Source organism: Oncorhynchus keta, chromosome 14, assembly GCF_023373465.1.
Source record: "Oncorhynchus keta strain PuntledgeMale-10-30-2019 chromosome 14, Oket_V2, whole genome shotgun sequence".
Lineage (NCBI taxonomy): Eukaryota > Metazoa > Chordata > Actinopteri > Salmoniformes > Salmonidae > Oncorhynchus > Oncorhynchus keta.
The window spans coordinates 58,014,399-58,034,927 of record NC_068434.1 but is presented as its reverse complement, the minus strand read 5'-3'; the positions used below and the strand labels follow the sequence as shown (position 1 = coordinate 58,034,927).

Here is a 20,529-nt window from a genome sequence, read left to right as displayed (position 1 = left end):
GAAGCGGATGATGAAGTAAATTCTGAATAAAATGGCGGTAGAATCAAGGAGAATTTGAGTATTGTCCAAAATAATGAAAAACGGACCAAAGTAGTGTACAGAGATGATAATGACCCTTCGTATCTAGTAGGAGTACGGTTTGTTAATGAGGAGCTGCTGAGCAGAGTACCGATTTTGAATAAATGAGTTATCCAAACTGATTTAATACATTTGAAATGTCGTGTGTGTCTCTTCTGAGCAGGGCACCTCTCAAGGAGGTTTTATCTGGCGTTTCGTGGGAAGTAGATTTTGAAGAGATTAAACATATTACTGGAGTGATTTGAAGCACGTCGGGTGAATCGTGTGGTGAAAAGTGAAGTCTGTTCTTTTGTTTTTTTGATATGCAGTCTCTTCCTACTCAAGTGCCGTTATGGTATATTAACTACACAGTCAGAGCATTTATCCCAAGACCAATGCAGTGGTGATCATTGTAAAGGTTTTAGTCATGTTTCTTTATTTAACCAGGTAGGCTAGTTGAGAACAAGTACTCATTTACAACTGCAACCTGGCCAAGATAAAGCAAAGCATTTCGACACATTCAACAACACAGAGTTACACATGGAATAAACACACAATCAATAATACAGTAGAAAAAGTATATACAGTGTGTGCAAATGAGGTAAGATAAGAGAGGTAAAGGCAATAAATAGGCCATGGTGGCAAAGTAATTACAATATACAAATTAAACACTGGAGTGATAGAAGATGAATGTGCAAGTAGAGATAATGGGGTGCAAAGGAGCAAGATAAAAAAAAATCAGTATGGGGATGAGGTAGTTGGATGGGTTATTTACAGGTGCAGTGATCTGTGAGCTGCTCTGACAGCTGGTGCTTAAAGCTAGTGAGGGAGATAGGAGTATCCAGCTTCAGTGATTAGCAAGTGTTTGCAGAAGGGAGAAGCAGAGATGTGCAAGTGGAAAGGATCATATGTGTTATAAAAGTGATGAATATGTGACATTGCAATTGCGGTGGAAACCATGAAGCCATGTCTTCCTGAATGCCACTCAAGGATGAAGGGGAATGAGGTGGCCAAAGTCAGGGTTGTACAGAGCATTTCATATGCAACAGTTGTGACAAAGGGTTGAGGGTTTGAATGGTGCACCAGAAGAGTAGTGGATAGGCCTACACTTCAGAATGCATGGGTTGCCTTTCACCAGCAGATCCTGACATTTTAAAGGTTAAGAAGGTGGACTGTGTGGCATTTATAGCTATGGTAATTAATGGCACTGCCAAGGTGGAGGGAAGGCACGGAAAGATAAAAATCATAGTGATTGCGGCGAAGCAGTTCCCGGGGCTGAAAAATTTGCCAGCAAAAGAGTTACATGCAATATTGGCACAAGCCGTACCACCCTCTCAGGTCCTAGAGGCTGAGAAGGGAGATATGGAGAACTAAAAGGAAGTGGGAGTTTTGTTTGTTTTGGCAATGTAACTATTTATTAGGTTGGATCACGTTAGTTTTACTATTACGTATGTATTAATAAAATTGTTTGGTTTAAAACCGTCCAGTTGGTGGCGGCAATACACCTTTTTGGGTGTAGCCCGCCATAATACCCACAGAAGAAGACGATCAAAAGTGTTTTTTAATCGCGCTTAGCAGCGCAAAGGCGAATTGAGTTATTGCATACAGGCATTTTAGAGTAGGCGTTCCCTAACGGAAAATGCAGATGCGTGCAAGAACTAGCTAGCTCGTGCTTGGCTCTGCTCTCACTATGAGTCATTTGTTCACATTGAAAATGACAGGCAGTGGTCTATCTTGGTTTAATTACATAAATATTTGTTCAAATGTTTTGCATCACCCCATCTAACTGTGATGAAGTAGAACCAACTGTTGATGGATTTTTGTTTTACCATTTACTTTTAATGAGAATTTCAGACAGGTAATTTAACACTGGATAGATCTCATCGGCTATCTTTTCCTGTACTATATTTAATCCAAAATGTATCTTGGCCTAGTTTAGTTGCCACTCTGTTCAGGTTCATTCAACTCCTTGTGGAATGTTAAGAGACCGATATCCAGGGCTGGTGTGGTCTGCAGTTGTGGCCAGTTAGATGTACTGCCAAATTCTCTAAAATGTTGGAGGCGGCTTATGGTACTTTCTGTCTTGTAACAGCTCTGATGGACATTCCTGCAGTCAACATGCCAATTGTATGCTCCCTTAACTTGAGTCATCTGTGGCATTGTGTTGTGACAACTGCACATTTCAGAGTGGCCTTTTGTCCTCAGCACAAGGTGCAACTGTGTAATGATCACACAGTTGAGTCAGCTTCTTGATATGCCACACCTGTCAGGTGGAAGGATTATCTTGGCAAAGGAGAAATGCTCACAAACAAGAATGTAAACCAATTTGCGCGCACAATTTTATAGAAATAAGCTTTGTGCATATGGAACATTTCTGGGCTTTCATTTCGCTCATGAAAAATAGAACCAATATTTTAAAAGTTGCATTTTATATTTTTGTTCTGCATAATTATATACTTTCCTGTGGATATTGTCTCACATTCCTACTGCCAAAAGGACCAACTGCACAGTACGTTAACATATCACTTTATTCAACATGGTTTGTAGAGGTCGTGAGAGTAACCTTTCCTGATTCAAACGCTCATTTCAACCTGGGCTTTCCAGACAATTAGGCCAAGTGTTCACTCCGGTTATGTTTCAATGGATTATGTTTCAATAGCTATCCTTTTATAATAATATAATTATTTTCCAATAAGTTTTTACAACCCATATAGAATACTATCAAATGATCAGTGAAATTAGTACCAACGGAAATATCACTAATTTTCTTACATTTACATACATTACATTTAAGTCATTTAGCAGACGCTCTTATCCAGAGCGACTTACAAATTGGAAATTGTAATCAAATGTCCTAATTAAGGAAGAAAAAAAATCTGTAGAAACATGCTTTTAAATACACCCCCTTCACCCACCTGTCAGTACTTTGATTGGGATGGCAATTTATTATACCCTATGTTCTGATGAGCTGTGATGACACTTGAATTATACAACATTTGAGAATTATACAATATACACTTGATCCAGTTGAGTAACAAAACTATGTAAAAGAATGAGCTCAAGGTCAAAAATCCCTTCAAGCAGCATATTGTTCGCCTTGACAACGCTAAATTTACAGTTTCTGTATAAGTGCAATAAGTATGCTGGCAGCCTCACTCTTAAATGGAACCCCCGCCACAGACTTGCTGATGGTACCGCCGAAGCATCTCCAGCTGTGATGAACGAATTATTACATGTGGTCGGACAGAGGACAACATCTGACATGCTTCCTCTGGACTCCAGCAGTGTATCTGTAAACAGACCAACAAACTGATGTACACGTTAGGTAAATATCTAATTCAGTACTAGTGATGATCAGGATAGCCAGCAGTGGCAATCGATGGATAGCAAAGACTGTCGTTTGCTGGCCAAAGCCCTCGACTCACCCTTATGATGTATGCAGCAGCTAGTGTAGCACTGCGACAGCGTCCAGCCTTACAGTGGACATACACACTGGAGCCCTTTTCCCGGTGACTGAGTGCAAACTCCACTCCTCTGTGCAGGTTCTCTAGACTGGGCACACCGGTCAGGTCCACTGTGCTGAGTCGCAGCTGCTCCACCCCCTCGGCTTTCCACTCCTGTTTCAGAACAAACAAAGCTGTTTCTAATACAAATTCACATTTGCTATTATAAAACTCACAACAAGCAATGTTTGACATACAGGACATTCCCCGGACCTTGCGTACAAGAGCACCACGAAGCTACTTTTTAAATTTGAGGTTCTGTATCTATTTCTGGCAATTAAACTACTGTACCAATTAGAGGTCGGCCGATTAATCGGAATGGCCGATTAATTAGGGCCGATTTCAAGTTCTCATAACAATTGGAAATCGGTATTTTTGGACACAGATTTCTTTCTTTCTTTCTTTAATCTTTCTTTAACTAGGCAAGTCAGTTAAGAACACATTCTTATTTTCAATGATGGCCATTGAATGGTGGGTTAACTGCCTCATTCAGGGGCAGAACGACAGATTTTTACCTTGTCAGCTCGGGGGATTCAATCTTGCAACCTTACAGTTAACTAGTCCAACGCTCTAACCACCTGATTACATTGCACTCCACGAGGAGACTGCCTGTTACGCGAATGCAGTAAGCCAAGGTAAGTTGCTAGCTAGCATTAAACTTCTAATAAAAAACAATCAATCATAATCACTAGATAAACTAGAAATATCATAAACCATGTGTAGTTATCTAGCGTGTCCTGCGTTGCATATAATCGATGTGGTGCGTATTGTTGCTCCAATGTGTACCAAACCATAAACATCAATGCCTTTCTTAAAATCAATACGCAGAAGTATTTTAAACCTGCATATTTAGCTAAAAGAAATCCAGGTTAGCAGACAATATTAACCAGGTGAAATTGTGTCACTTTTCTTGCGTTCATTGCACGCAGAGTCAGTGTATATGCAAAAGTTTGTGCCGCCTAATTTGCCAGAATTTTACGTAATTATGACATAACATTGAAGGTTGTGCAATGTAACAGGAATATTTAAACTTATGGATGCCACCCGTTAGATACAATACGGAACAGTTCCGTATTTCACTGAAAGAATAAACGTCTTGTTTGAGATGATAGTTTCCGGATTCGGCCATATTAATGACCTAAGGCTCGTATTTCTCTGTGTTAACATGTTATAACTAAGTCTATGATTTGATAGAGCAGTCCGACTGAGCGATGGTAGACAGCAGCAGGCTCATAAGCATTCATTCAAACAGCACTTTTGTGCGTTTAACAGCAGCTGTTTATGACTTCAAGCCTATCAACTCCCGAGATTAGGCTGGTGTAACCGATGTGAAATGGCTAGCTAGTTAGCGGGGTGTGCGCTAATAGCGTTTCAAACGTCACTCGCTCTGAGACTTGGAGTAGTTGTTCCCCCTTGCTCTGCAAGGGCTGCAGCTTTTGTGGAGCGATGGGAAACGCTTCTTCGAGGGTGGCTGTTGTCGATGTGTTCCTGGTTCGATCCCAGGTAGGAGCGAGGAGAGGGACGGAAGCTATACTGTTACACTGGTAATACTAAAGTGCCTATAAGAACATCCAATAGTCAAAGGTTAATGAAATACAAATGGTATAGAGAGAAATTTTCCTATAATAACTACAACCTAAAACTTCTTACCTGGGAATATTGAAGAGTCATGTTTAAAGGAACCACCAGCTTTCATATGTTCTCATGTTCTGAGCAAGGAACTTAAACGTTAGCTTTCTTACATGGCACACATTGCACTTTTACTTTCTTCTCCAACACTTTGTTTTTGCATTATTTAAACCAAATTGAACATGTTTCATTATTTATTTGAGGCTAAATTGATATTTATTTATTATTTTTTTTTTGGTCCTCAAATAATCGGTATCGACGTTGAAAAATCCTAATCTGTCGACCTCTAGTACCAATGGATAGAGAAGGGCCAGCCCGCCTAGACAGGCTTTTGTTCTAACTGCTCTACCACACCTGAATCAGTTTATCAAGGTCCTGATGATGAGCAGCCAAGTAGGTAGATTATGGAGCAGGACTGAAATAATATTCCACACCTCTCTCCAAGAGGACGGCCATTGAATTTCATAGGAAGTAAATAATCAGCTCACCTCAGCTGAGTTGCAGAAGTACTTTGTTTCATATTCCTCGTTCATGGTTATTACACCCCTGACATTTTCTGTCTGCACCAGCTGGAAGTAGAAAATAATGTTGATGGCAATGTTTTTTCCCCATTAGAAAATCAGTAGATCGTGCATGCCAGCTACAAGTAGAAGACTGGACGAGTTCACAAAACCAAAAATAATTAGCTAGCTAACGTTACCTCATTAGTCATTGATTTGAAAGGCAGGGCTCCTAGAATGACAGTCTGATCCACGCGATTGAACCACCGTCTTGAGGATACTTTTTCCATGACAACATTATACGCTAATGTGGGATAAAACAGTACCCTTGCTAACACCCCAGACATGATCACAGCACAGCGTAGTCAGCACCTCTAATGTTAAAGCAAATTCCAAATCCGACATACATGCCTGGCCCACCACAAACCAACAAGATCTAAATGAATGGGATGAAAACGTGTTGTTCTAGAGGTACTATTCAACCTAACATGCTACTTCGCCTTGTGGCCTGGAGGACTTATTACACAAAGTAAATTGTTTGGTTGAAGAAAAATAACCAGATACGTTAATATATTTACACTAGTCTCTCTTTACACTCTGAACACCAGTGTCTCTTTACACTCTAAACACCAGTGTCTCTTTACACTCTAAACACCAGTGTCTCTTTACACTCTAAACACCAGTGTCTCTTTACACTCTAAACACCAGTGTCTCTTTACACTCTAAACACCAGTGTCTCTTTACACTCTAAACACCAGTGTCTCTTTACACTCTAAACACCAGTGTCTCTTTACACTCTAAACACCAGTGTCTCTTTACACTCTAAACACCAGTGTCTCTTTACACTCTAAACACCAGTGTCTCTTTACACTCTAAACACCAGTGTCTCTTTACACTCTAAACACCAGTGTCTCTTTACACTCTAAACACCAGTGTCTCTTTACACTCTAAACACCAGTGTCTCTTTACACTCTAAACACCAGTGTCTCTTTACACTCTAAACACCAGTGTCTCTTTACACTCTGAACACCAGTGTCTCTTTACACTCTAAACACCAGTGTCTCACCTCTAAACACCAGTGTCTCTTTACACTCTGAACACCAGTGTCTCTTTACACTCTGAACACCAGTGTCTCTTTACACTCTGAACACCAGTGTCTCTTTACACTCTGAACACCAGTGTCTCTTTACACTCTGAACACCAGTGTCTCTTTACACTCTGAACACCAGTGTCTCTTTACACTCTGAACACCAGTGTCTCTTTACACTCTGAACACCAGTGTCTCTTTACACTCTGAACACCAGTGTCTCTTTACACTCTGAACACCAGTGTCTCTTTACACTCTGAACACCAGTGTCTCTTAACACTCTGAACACCAGTGTCTCTTTACACTCTGAACACCAGTGTCTCTTTACACTCTGAACACCAGTGTCTCTTTACACTCTGAACACCAGTGTCTCTTTACACTCTGAACACCAGTGTCTCTTTACACTCTGAACACCAGTGTCTCTTTACACTCTGAACACCAGTGTCTCTTTACACTCTGAACACCAGTGTCTCTTTACACTCTGAACACCAGTGTCTCTTTACACTCTGAACACCAGTGTCTCTTTACACTCTGAACACCAGTGTCTCTTTACACTCTGAACACCAGTGTCTCTTTACACTCTGAACACCAGTGTCTCTTTACACTCTAAACACCTCTAGCAGCGACAGAGTACCACGCTGCCAATCCATCTTCAGAGACTGTGTTTGTACACAGAGCTCCTCTTCCTCCCGGGGGAGGACTGCCCGTTCCATGATCTCGCCATCACGGTTGACAACTCCATTGTGTCCTCCTCCCAGAGCGCTAAGAACCTTGGCGTGTTCCTGGACAACACCCTGTCGTTCTCAACTAACATCAAGGCGGTGGCCCGTTCCTGTAGGTTTATGCTCTACAACATCCGCAGAGTACGACCCTGCCTCACACAGGAAGCGCGCAGGTCCTAATCCAGGCACTTACATTTACATTTACATTTAAGTCATTTAGCAGACGCTCTTATCCAGAGCGACTTACAAATTGGTGCATTCACCTTATGACATCCAGTGGAACATCCACTTTACAATAGTGCATCTAAATCTTTTAAGGGGGGTGAGAAGGATTACTTATCCTATCCTAGGTATTCCTTAAAGAGGTGGGATTTCAGGTGTCTCCGGAAGGTGGTGATTGACTCCGCTGTCCTGGCGTCGTGAGGGAGTGTGTTCCACCATTGGGGAGCCAGAGCAGCGAACAGTTTTGACTGGGCTGAGGCGGGAACTGTACTTCCTCAGTGGTAGGGAGGCGAGCAGGCCAGAGGTGGATGAACGCAGTGCCCTTGTTTGGGTGTAGGGCCTGATCAGAGCCTGGAGGTACTGAGGTGCCGTTCCCCTCACAGCTCCGTAGGCAAGCAACATGGTCTTGTAGCGGATGCAAGCTTCAACTGGAAGCCAGTGGAGAGAGCGGAGGAGCGGGGTGACGTGAGAGAACTTGGGAAGGTTGAACACCAGACGGGCTGCGGCGTTCTGGATGAGTTGTAGGGGTTTAATGGCACAAGCAGGAGCCCAGCCAACAGCGAGTTGCAGTAATCCAGACGGGAGATGACAAGTGCCTGGATTAGGACCTGCGCCGCTTCCTGTGAGGCAGGGTCGTACTCTGCGGATGTTGTAGAGCATGAACCTACAGGAACGGGCCACCGCCTTGATGTTAGTTGAGAACGACCCAGGATCACGCCAAGGTTCTTAGCGCTCTGGGAAGAGGACACAATGGAGTTGTCAACCGTGATGGCGAGATCATGGAACGGGCAGTCCTTCCCCGGGAGGAAGAGCAGCTCCGTCTTGCCGAGGTTCAGCTTGAGGTGGTCACTTGTCATCTCCCGTCTGGATTACTGCAACTCGCTGTTGGCTGGGCTCCCTGCCTGTGCCATTAAACCCCTACAACTCATCCAGAACGCCGCAGCCCGTCTGGTGTTCAACCTTCCCAAGTTCTCTCACGTCACCCCCACTCCTCCGCTCTCTCCACTGGCTTCCAGTTGAAGCTTGCATCCGCTACAAGACCATGGTGCTTGCCTACGGAGCTGTGAGGGGAACGGCACCTCAGTACCTCCAGGCTCTGATCAGGCCCTACACCCAAACAAGGGCACTGCGTTCATCCACCTCTGGCCTGCTTGCCTCCCTACCACTGAGGAAGTACAGTTCCCGCTCAGCCCAGTCAAAACTGTTCGCTGCTCTGGCCCCCAATGGTGGAACAAACGCCCTCACGACGCCAGGACAGCGGAGTCAATCACCACCTTCCGGAGACACCTGAAACCCCACCTCTTTAAGGAATACCTAGGATAGGATAAAGTAATCCTTCTCACCCCCCTTAAAAGATTTAGATGCACTATTGTAAAGTGGCTGTTCCACTGGATGTCATAAGGTGAATGCACCAATTTGTAAGTCGCTCTGGATAAGAGCGTCTGCTAAATGACTTAAATGAAATGTAAATGTAATATATTTGCCATAGGATCGTTTCGAGAGTTTATATCTATCTACAAGCCATCAGACAGCTGAACACGTGAACTGGACTGACCACCTGCCCTGATTCCCCGCACGTTAGCACATATCACAACTGCTGCTACCAGACTCTTATTATACCGTTGTCCCCAATACACGTGTAAATATTGTACTATAAATTGTGCCTTCCTGTATTATACGTATGCTAAAATGTTTATTCTATTCTACTGCCATTTACTTTGTTCGTATTCTTATGTTTTTACTATTTTGTATTGTTGAGAAGGAACCTGTAAGTAAGCATTTCGTTGGACGATGTATAAAACTTGAAACACATACCCAGTATCTGTGCTTTAGAGAAGTCAGGATGAGTGTCTCGTCTCTAACACGAAGCTCCGATTCAATCTCTAGACAGATATGCAAGCGTTATGTATTCACCAAATGTGGGGTTTCAATGAGCAACTATCTTCATTTACTCCCGTGACCGCCGGTATGTACCTCCAAAAAAGTATTTAAAAGATGTCTTACATGCATCAGGGAGAAGAAGAAAAAAAACTATTCGGCACCTACAATGTATTGAGCTGTTGTGGACTTCCGACCTGTGCATGGCAATAAGGTTAGTGCTATCCGGGATCATTGGGATGTGAGTGAATAGGCATTCTTTCGATTGCGTGTACATTTATATTTGAACCTTTATTTGAATATCGGCCTCAATGGGACTAAATTAAGACAGTTGCTCAGCGAAACCCCATATCTGGTGAGTAACACGCGTATTTCGACATAACGATTGCAGAGCTGTCTAGTTTGAACCGGAGATTCCTGGGCCTTGGAGGGAAGACATGTCATACACACCATCAACTTCTCTAAAAGCAGATAGGGGCAGGATCAGCCAGCTGTCAACCTGAGAACGAGCAGCTGAAAAACATGACCATTTGTGTAATGCTTGTTTCAGACGGTGTTTTACAACAGTCTTCTCAGAATTCGTTTCACATGCTGCCCAAAATATAGTTTTTCCCTTGCACCTGATGAAGAGGCAGCTTACATCAAAATGCACTGATATATATATATATATATATATATATATATATATATATATATATATTGAATGGCAACGCAATAACTTTGCAGGTGACCATCGAGCTATAAAATAACAGAATGACTACATAACATCCTCCCACGAGAAAGGATATAGAACGTACCATGTTTTGACAGAGGGGACACTTGTTATTCTAAATGGCACAATGGGTCTAAAGGCGCCCCGAAAACTCAAGAAAATGTGTTAAATATAACGCACATTTAGAAAATGTTTAAAAAAAATATTTAGCTAACGTTGTTTGGTCCAACATTCACTTCAATTAAAAAAAACATCCTCGACGGTCACACCCCCAATCCCCTGTTTCAGAGAGTTTGATGGTAAATGCAGGAAAGACCGCCATTTTGCAAGATAGAAGTACAAGTCTAAAAGTGAGCTGGACAAGAAAATAATCGAAACAATTAATAAACCACCAAACATACACTTAGCACAGTGATAGCACACTTAGCACAGTGATAGCACACTTAGCACAGTGATAGCACACTGTGTTGGCTAAACACGTAGGTAGTCGCATTTTAAAGTTAAGACATCACACAGGTAAGTAGGGTAAAAGTAAAATTATTCGCCAGCTAATTTATCTAGCTATCAAATAAATGTGTTATCCGACGCGAGATAGCGGCGCACATTCGGCTTGTTTATGGATCAGTCAGCTGGCTCAGCAAAGAGAGTCACAAACAACATGCGTCATTAAACTGCTTTCCAGAAAACTAGCTAGCTGTTTGCTAAATGGAACCATTCTTACAACAACAAAAACATAACTGCTAGCTAATGTTCCCAAATACGCATGATTCTTCTTTTGCTAATGTTTGCATTTAGCTAACAGAAGACTGAAATAGCCAGTAGGTGTGCTAATCAACAAGCTAACGTTACTAGTACCACCGAGCCTGGTTCTAAACAGATAACTGTTAGCCTCACACTACGAGTTGGCTAGCTAGCAACAACACTTGCTGTTTCATGAAACAGTTACTGTTAGCTGCCACATCTGCTAATATATTGGATTTGATGATCAATACACTAAAAACAAACACGCAAAGCATCTATTTATTTATACTCGCCTAACGTTTGAACAAAAATGTCTAAATGTTGAATTGAGACGAGATCTGTTGAACATTTACGATTTTTAAAACCCTTGCATCAATCAATATAATAGTTAGCTAGTAACGTTCGTAAACTAACTAAATGAGGGTTGAGGTCAGTCTACTTCCCTCGAACGTCTGTTCTCAGGCCACATATGAGTGAGCTGCAACAGTGGCAGTTCAAAAACAGTGGTTGTGAGGCTTGTGTTCTTCAAGGACAACTATTTAAGTTGCCAGTATACAGTAATTGTTGTTAGATATCACGACAAAACAAAAATTATTCTGACTGGTGTCTTCATAAGTGTGACTTCGATGGATCTCTCTGCAGTGCACCGGCAAGTCACATGCCTACAGTTCGCTGTATCCATATACAATGTAACCTATTTTCAAATCTAGCGTTTTCATACATAAGAATGTAGCTGTCAAATGCAACTGTTATGTGTCTAGAGAATTGCTGATGTATGAGAGAGAACCTCTACAAGTTCGTTTGGAGTAATGACTCATTTTATGAGATGGAGTTTAGTTGAACAGACCAGTGGTCATAACCTCACATGACATACATTTTTCATTATGCATACAAGATGCAGCATAAGCAATGTTTGACACATTTATAGAAACTGATTGCATACAAATAATTCAGTCATGTCACTGGTGCATTACAATTTGACCTATAGCACTGGTAATGTGCTACACTGGATGGAGGTGGTATGCATGACAAGTTGAATCAGCTAAATGGCATATATTATTATTATTATATTAAGTTGAAGATGGCTTGTTTTAGTTATTCAATGCAGTTGAGTTGTCATGGAACCATGGAGTCCTCCAAACTGGAGAACTTGACTATTTATGTTAGCAGGTTTAGATCTCGGAAGCAGATCATCAGCCCTGACTTGTCTTATTGCTTATAATGCGAAAGTGAGAATCAGTGGCTGTTAAATGTCAATCGCACAGATTTGGTCATTCTATGTATCTATTTGTTAACAGGATAAAGGGGGAAGAACCATTACCTACGTGACAAGCAAACCCAGGGTAAGTCATCAGGCTAGGCATTCTCAGCCCCCCTTCTCTCTGATTAGAATCTACTGCTTAGAGGTAGACTACATCCCCATAAAGTCCTTTTAAGCAATGGTCTCAGCTGGCTTAAAATGGTATTCAGAGAGCTTTAGTAGTAGTAGCCTGTTGGGTCACTGAAACAATATGGCTATTTCAATGCCTTGATGCAGGGCAAGTAGGCTATTTAAGTCATGGCCAGAGATTAATTTTCATCACATGGGCAGAAAAAGCACAAGGTTCTAAACATGATTGCCATCGTAGCCTTCTTATGGCCGAATTGAAATGTTTCTAACAGAAGAAATATACAAAGCAAATGCATGAGAACACTTTGGAGATTATGTGGACATTGTCAGACCAAAGGTGAGGACACAACAGTTCACCTGAATCCAAACATTACATTTTTAATTGGATGTGCATTTTACATTTACTGTACTTTTCACAGCATCTGCCAGTAATGAAATCTGAAAGTAATCTGGATACATTCAGTAACAAATCAAGAATATTCATTGAAATGTTGGGGTAGGTACAACAATAACAAACAATTAAGCTCTCCTAGGTTTGCGATTGACGAACTGAAGCATGCACACTTGTAGTTTGTTTGGAGCCCAGCCCATCACAAAATAACTTGTTGTTTATGCAATCCAAAAATGTTCAATTATGGGTCAGGTGGGCATCATTTGAAAGCTTATTCTATTGCCAAAATGTTTTGCTTATAAAATACGATCTTAGTGTTAGGCTTTCACAAGGCACTGAAGACAAACAGATTGTCATTTTGGTGCATATATAATTGAGTCATGAGTTCATTCAAGTGCCTGTAACTGGGAATCAAAATGGTATGCACATACTCCATTATTTCATAATGATGCTTTACATTGGTCCAAATGTGGAATCCGTACCCTCATTCTGAGCTAGTCATCCAAAAATTATGGTCCACAGATCTAAGGGAATCTGAACAACCCTTTAACAGAATATGGAAAATATTACCTTGGTGTCCCGTAATCAGAACCATCAATTTATACATTTAAAATGTGTTCAGACTGTATTTAACCCCATGAAAAGTTTTCTGATGAAATTTGCCCCAACATCCAACTGTTCAATGTGTCCCCTAAATCAGGTAGGCACATTCCTTCATATGATGTAGGAGTGCCGTGCAGTTAAATGCTTCTGGGACGAAGTGCATGAATGTACATTTTAAATGTGTTGCATCTTCTGTGTTACTTAACGATGACAGCTCCTTGAATCTCTCAATCAGAGACAATTATTGCTGGCAGGCAACACTGCCACAAAAAAAGATGTTGGTTCTTAAATGGCAAATAGCCAACTCTGAAATCGCCAGTGAATACCGTTAGAAGTTGTAAGATCAGAATTATCGACGGTGAGAATGAATGGTGCTAGTCAAGCAACAATTGAGGTCTGGATAAATATACTTGACTCTGTAAAGAATAATCTCAGGTAAAGCCTAACACATACATACAAAATATACACTCAGTTGCCAGTTTGAGGTACACATTCACGGTACTGCAAACCAACCTGTGTTGCTATGCGGGGTGGGAAGAGGGTGGAAAACATGGTTTCTGTGGGGGGGGTCTCCTTTCTTTACATACCAACTTTATTATTACAAAATGCTGTTATCAATATAATTTCCATGTATGTATTAGTACTTTGTATTTTTTTTTTGCTTTAGTGTGCGTTCTGCGGCCAATTCTTCTGGGTCACATATATCCCAGCCTTATAGTTAACTTACCTGCATTATGTTGCACAATAAGACTGGGATACAAACAACAAAAAATAATTGGCCGCAGACCACACACTTGAATGCACTCTTTTTTTCGTTTGACATTTTGCACTATCACTTAAGTTAAACTTATTGACTCACTGTTGATTTAATCAGTATTTTTTGGTTTGTTTTTGCCATGAGGTCTTGTGGTTACTAGTTGCAGAGGTGTGGTGCCTGTTGTTATTTGGGAGGTAACTAGCCAGCAACATAGGTGAAGTTGGACAGTTTCCATATGTGTCACACTAATTTGGATTGTACACACTTGTGTTTATGTTGTTTTAATAAATGCTTTGTTCCTATAACTGTGATGTCCACATTTATAACGGTAATGATGATAACATTATAAATTATAACAATGGCCTACAGTGTCGTTTAAAAAAAGGGTTGTGTATGAGGCCTTAGATTTAGCCTCTGAGTGCTGTATTTCCTTTTATTGCATCATGATTTGTCAACAGGCTTTTAGATGCCATTTTGAAAGAAAGACACAAAGATGTTGTGGAATGCTATGGAGTAATTCAATGATTAAGTGAGGGGAGATGACTCCCTTTGGCTGAATTTTCACATAGGTGTGACAGACCCCTCCTTGTACTGTTATAATTTTTTCTCCTTGTATTATTATATATATATATATATTTTTTTTTAACTAGGCAAGTCAGTTAAGAACAAATTCTTATTTTCAATGACGGCCTTGGAACAGTGGATTAATGACCTTGTTCAGGGACAGAATAACAGATTTTTACCTTGTTAGTTCGGGGATTCGATCTTGCAACCTTTCGGTTACTAGTCTAATGCTCCAACGAGTCCACTAGGCTACCTGCCGCAGAATAAGAATGAAAAAAGTCGAAGAAATTACTTACTATGTAGTTTCTCACTGACCAGTCTCAGAGAAAATACAGTGCCTTCAGAAAGTATTCATACTCCTTTACTTTTTCCATATTTTGTTGTTACAGCCTGAATTTAAAATGGATTAAATATAGATATTTTGTCACTGGCCTACACACACTACCCCATAATGTCAAAGTGGGATCCTGTTTTTTGAATTTTATAAAATCATAAGAAATGAAAAAAAGTATTCCATCCCTTTGTTATGCCAAGCCTATATACAGTGGGGCAAAAAAAGTATTTAGTCAGCCACCAATTGTGCAAGTTCTCCCACTTAAAAAGATGAGAGAGGCCTGTAATTTTCATCATAGGTACATTTCAACTATGACAGACAAAATGAGAAGAAATAACATTGAAAATTACATTGTAGGATTTTTTTAATGAATTTATTTGGAAATTATGGTGGAAAATAAGTATTTGGTCAATAACAAAAGTTTATCACAATACTTTGTTATATACCCTTTGTTGGCAATGACAAAGGTCAAACGTTTTCTGTAAGTCTTCACAAGGTTTTCACACACTGTTGCTGGTATTTTGGCCCATTCCTCCATGCAGATCTCATCTAGAGCAGTGATGTTTAGGGGCTGTTGCTGGGCAACACAGACTTTCAACTCTCTCCAAAGATTTTCTATGGGGTTGAGATCTGGAGCCTGGCTAGGCCACTCCAGGAACTTGAAATGCTTCTTACGAAGCCACTCCTTCGTTGCCCGGCCGGTGTGTTTGGGATCATTGTCATGCTGAAAGACCCAGCCACGTTTCATCTTCAATGCCCTTGCTGATGGTAGGCTTTGTTACTTTGGCCCCAGCTCTCTGCAGGTCATTCACTAGGTCCCACCATGTGGTTCTGGGATTTTTGCTCACCGTTCTTGTGATCATTTTGACCCCACGGGGTGAGATCTTGCGTGGAGCCCCAGATCGAGGGAGATTATCAGTGGTCTTGTATGTCTTCCATTTCCTAATAATTGCTCCCACAGTTGATTTCTTCAAACCAAGCTGCTTACCTATTGCAGATTCAGTCTTCCCAGGCTGGTGCAGGTCTACAATTTTGTTTTTGGTGTCCTTTGATAGCTCTTTGGTCTTGGCCATAGTGGAGTTTGGAGTGTGAGTTTGGACAGGTGTCTTTTTATACTGATAACAAGTTGACTGTTTAGAGGACAGAGGAGCCTCTTAAAGAAGTGGTTACAGGTCTGTGAAATCTTGCTTGTTTTAGGTGACCAAATACTGATTTTAACATAAAGTTCATAAAAAAATCTTACAATGTGATTTTCATTTTTTTCCTTCTCATTTTGTCATAGTTGAAGTGTACCTATGGTGACAATTACAGGCCTCTCTCCTCTTTTTAAGTGGGAGTAGCACAAAAACAAGTTGCATGGACACTGAGGAGCCAATAATGTTTTTTTAACATGATTTTTAATGAGAATATAAAATTATCAGGTCTGTGAGAGCATATCAAACACAGTCAACCTCCCTGGTTGCTTGTTTGTAGGTGACCAAATACTTATTTTACACCATAATTTTACAAATAATTTCAGTCACTAAAAATACCTACAATGTCAGGGATTTTCATGTAAAAACCATTTTTAATGGCTTGGAGAAAACTCATTTTGTCTGTCATAGTTGACAGAGAGAAAAGAAGGAAGTGTATGCACAACAGGGCATGGTGACAATTGAACAGGCCTACAACACTAGCACTCTCTCATATTTTAAGCATAGTGGGGCTGCATTTTTCAGGATAAAAAATAAATGGAATAGAGCTAAGCACAGGCAAAATCCTAGAGGAAAACCTGGTTCAGCCTGCTTTCCACCAGATACTGGGAGATTCATTCACCTTTCACCAGGGCAATAACCTAAAATGCAAGGCCAAATCTACACTGTAGTTGCTTACCAAGAAGACAGTGAATGTTGACTTGAATCTACTTGAAAATCTATGGCTTGGGCAGTATCCAGATTGTCATACCAACCTTGTGTTGCGCCATACTGGGATATTCGGTAATACCAGCACTGAACACAAGGGCCGCTGTTTTCAAAACCCACTAATACGTTGTAATCCGAAGGTTAGCAATTCTAACAAGTACAAGTAAAATCCTGTATAGAATGCTAACGAGCACATTACAAACTTTTTGTACAGTTTCTGACAAAGTATACAAGTAACTCAAATTCTATTCACAGTTTTATGCACGCACAAAACAAATAATAGCCAGTAAGGCTCTTGATCCAGGAGTGGATTATCTGCTGTTACTAAGTGAATACTTGATTTTGGAAGAAGCTAACCACTTAGCTAGATAGCTAACTAGCTACTAAATTAGCAAACCAAATGCACAACTGCAGTGCATTTAGCACATTTCTGACAGGTAACTTAATAGTTATAAGATAGAAAACATTTTAGTTATTAATTCCATGCTGTAATTAAATCCCCTGACGCATGCTGCACAACAGTGAGTGAATCACAAGGCTCTGGCCTCTCATCGTTGTGTGCTTGTAAACGAACAACACGTGACTGGGGACTACCATAAGCGTACACGTGAAATTAAGAACGCAATGTTCTTTATCTCCTAACGTGTTGTACAATTTGACTATAGGCATTTACTTTAAAAGTAGCTACAAATATTCAAATGTATTAAAAAAAACTACTGCAAATAAATAGTTTAAACATTATTGACAGTATTGAAAAAACATACTGTGGATGTACTTAGTGGGGCTCTGGTGAGAGACTGGATATGGATGCGTGTCAGCAGGTGATGTTATTCTTTAACACAGACCCCAAAGCAAATCTGGGGTTAAAATAGGTCTATTCAAATAGGACAAATCATGCTTGGAAGTAGATGGTCATGCTATCCAGTGATCTCTTCTGTGATTATCTCCAAAGGGACAGGATCTAGTTTTATAACCCAGCCCTAGCCTGTGGTTGACCAATTAGAAGTCCTTGCAGTACAACTGGGCCAATGGCCAAATAACAAGTATACTATTTCAGGCTCACTGTATAGATGCTCCCATGTCTCTGACCCATTGATAAATAATTCCCTTTTACAGAAACACTATTTCCATCGATTGTTAATTCTATTGACGTCTTGACCTCTCGTACTCTGTCTCAACGTTGTGTATTTATCTTATAAATATTCTTATAAGTACATATTATATCTGTAAGCGGTCAGGGTTAAAACCGGACTGGGCAAGAAGAGGAATTTTATGATGATTCAGAACAGGAAGAGGGAAGGGATACAGGCCATTCTACTAACATTTTCCTCAGGTGGCATTAGCGCCACTAACTTTTTCAGTTGGTACCAGCCCATAATTTTGTCGCTCCAACAAGAAAAAGCTTGGACACGCATTAGAAAAAAATATGTAATCACTTATAAAGTCATTCACAGCGTTTATTAAGAGGTGTAATATACTACTGAGATCGTATTCAAGAAATACGTTTTTATCTAATACGTCCATGCAGGATATTTTAAAGTGCAACCTAATGCAGTGATTAACATAACAGCCAACCCAAAATTCATGACATTGTTAAAATAGGGATCCAGAATCTTCAGAATTGTATTTTGTTCAATAAAGAAGAATTTGCCCAACATCTTCAGATTCCAGTCTGCGCTGGAATTAGGGCTGACCCTAATTATTATTATTATTATTATTATTATTCGACTGCCGATTGTTTGGTCGATAGGCTGTTGGTCGACCAAGCTTTTTTTTAGTTTAGCAGTGCATTCAGAAAATATTCAGACCCCTTGACTTTTTCCACATTGTTAAGATACAGCCTTATTCTAAAATAGATTAAATTGTTTCCCCCCTCAATAATCTACACACAATACCCCATAATGACAAAGTAAAAATAGGTTTTTAGACATTTTTTGCAAATGTATAAAAATAACTATCACATTTACGTAAGTATTCAGACCCTTTACTCAGTACTTTTTGAATCACCTTTGGCAGTGATTACAGCCTTGAGTCTTCTTGGGAAAGACTCTCTACAAGCTTGGTGCACCTACACTGTGGCAAAAAAGTATTTAGTCAGCCACCAATTGTGCAAGTTCTCCCACTTAAAGATGAGAGGCCTGTAATTTTCATCATAGGTACACTTCAACTATTGGGCTCAATGACATTCAGAGACTTTTCCCGAAGGCACTCTTGCATTGTCTTGGCTGTATGATGAGGCTTTTTGTCCTGTTGGAAGATGAACCTTGCCCCGGTTAGGGCTGTTACAGTGACCATGTTACTACCACACCGGTGGTCACGAGTCATGACAGCAGTCAATTTCCACGTGACCGTTTAGTCAAGGTAATTAGGCTTCTCCAAGCTCTGATGCTGCTGATGGTCATTGGTAGCTTTCCAAACTTGCTAACTGCCTGATACTCAGCACTAGATTGTCCCTCTAATCACGCTGACATCAATGCAAATGTCATCAAAAGTCTAATCAAACACTTCATGAGAGAATGAGCTCATGTTGTGCAACATTTCTATAGGCTATGCAATTGTGTGAGAAAACCGACTGATGGTCTCTATTAAAAAGATGATCCCATCAGCTTTCTTTTTTTTGTTGAATATTTTATTTTAGCATTTTCCAATTAAGAACATTCAAAACAAAAGTGAAAATATTTTAGACAACGATAGGACAAAGTGACAGTAACAGACGAGCATAATAAAAATAATTGATGTATACAAACAAAATGAAAATGAGACATTGGATCACATGGTCACCTGCCGTAGGCTACATATTATGCATTACGTGTGAAACATTATGTGAGGATTATATAGAGATTCAATCAATGTGATGTGGGGGGAGATTCTCCATATAGTCAAAAGGTTGCCAAATTCTGTAAAATGTCTAACTTATTCCTCAAGCAGTAAGTGATTTTCTCCAGTGCGATACAATTAACTTCCACATTGCAACTGGCAGGGAGGAATCCAATTTCCATTTCAAGGCAATACATTTCTTGGCAATCGCTAGCAATATTTCTGTTAGCTTTATAGTATGGCTTTGCCTAAGATTGTTGTTAGTGAAGTTGCCTAGTAGACAGACCTCCGGGTCTAAAGGGAATGCAACCCCGTGAATTGAGGATATGGTATCGCATACCCCCTGCCAGAAACCGTGTAGTTTTAAACACTGCCAAGTAGAATGGAGAAATGTTCCTTCATCTGAGCCACATCTAAAACAAAGGGAGGAGATATCAGAGTTGAACTTGTGCAGTCTAGATGGGGTGATATAGAGCTGATGGAGGAAATTAAACTCCATCAGTCTGTATTTGGAGTTCAATGTGGATGTAACACCATCCCTGCATAGGTCACTCCATAGACCCTCATCAAGATCAATACCCAGATCTTTTTCCCATCTAAGTCGGGGTTTATCTAGCTCAGGCGGTGTTAGTCCTGACATAAGAGCATCGTAAACACGGGAAATGGTCTTGAACAGTGGTTGCTCTGCGTGGCAGAGTTGTTCAATAGGTGACATCTTTGG

The 20,529-nt window shown here is 40.5% G+C and overlaps 2 protein-coding genes across 24 annotated transcripts in view; one reads left to right on the top strand and one right to left on the bottom strand.

Annotated features, from left to right (window-relative positions):
• Positions 1–2,567: 2,567 nt before the first annotated feature.
• On the bottom strand, positions 2,568–6,138 carry ptpmt1 (protein tyrosine phosphatase mitochondrial 1). Its single transcript, XM_035786629.2, has 4 exons — positions 5,890–6,138; positions 5,678–5,758; positions 3,483–3,674; positions 2,568–3,347 (listed from the first exon to the last, which is right to left on the bottom strand). Exons 1-4 carry the CDS (start codon positions 6,034–6,036, stop codon positions 3,216–3,218), a joined length of 552 nt encoding a protein of 183 aa, XP_035642522.1. The 5' UTR covers positions 6,037–6,138; the 3' UTR covers positions 2,568–3,215.
• Positions 6,139–10,603: 4,465 nt separating this feature from the next.
• Positions 10,604–20,529, top strand: part of LOC118393669 (CUGBP Elav-like family member 1) — a 54,648-nt gene continuing 44,722 nt past the window's right edge. For 19 of the 23 annotated variants that reach the window (XM_052461994.1, XM_035786619.2, XM_052461984.1 and 16 more), the window contains exons 1-3: positions 10,670–10,734; positions 10,775–10,826; positions 12,350–12,394. The gene's annotated coding sequence lies outside the window, so the exon portion shown is untranslated. The other 4 variants (XM_052461995.1, XM_052461981.1, XM_052461982.1 and 1 more) reach the window with 3 other exon arrangements.

What these genes read in the sequence shown, in the direction of transcription:
- ptpmt1 (XM_035786629.2), bottom strand. Translation starts at nt 6,036, where the DNA reads ATGTCTGGGGTGTTAGCAAGGGTACTGTTTTATCCCACATTAGCGTAT. An exon ending in TCAAATCAATGACTAATGAG is followed by an intron (nt 5,759 to 5,889) that starts GTAACGTTAGCT and finishes TTCTACTTCCAG; the next exon opens with CTGGTGCAGACAGAAAATGT. An exon ending in CTGCTGCATACATCATAAGG is followed by an intron (nt 3,348 to 3,482) that starts GTGAGTCGAGGG and finishes GTCTGTTTACAG; the next exon opens with ATACACTGCTGGAGTCCAGA.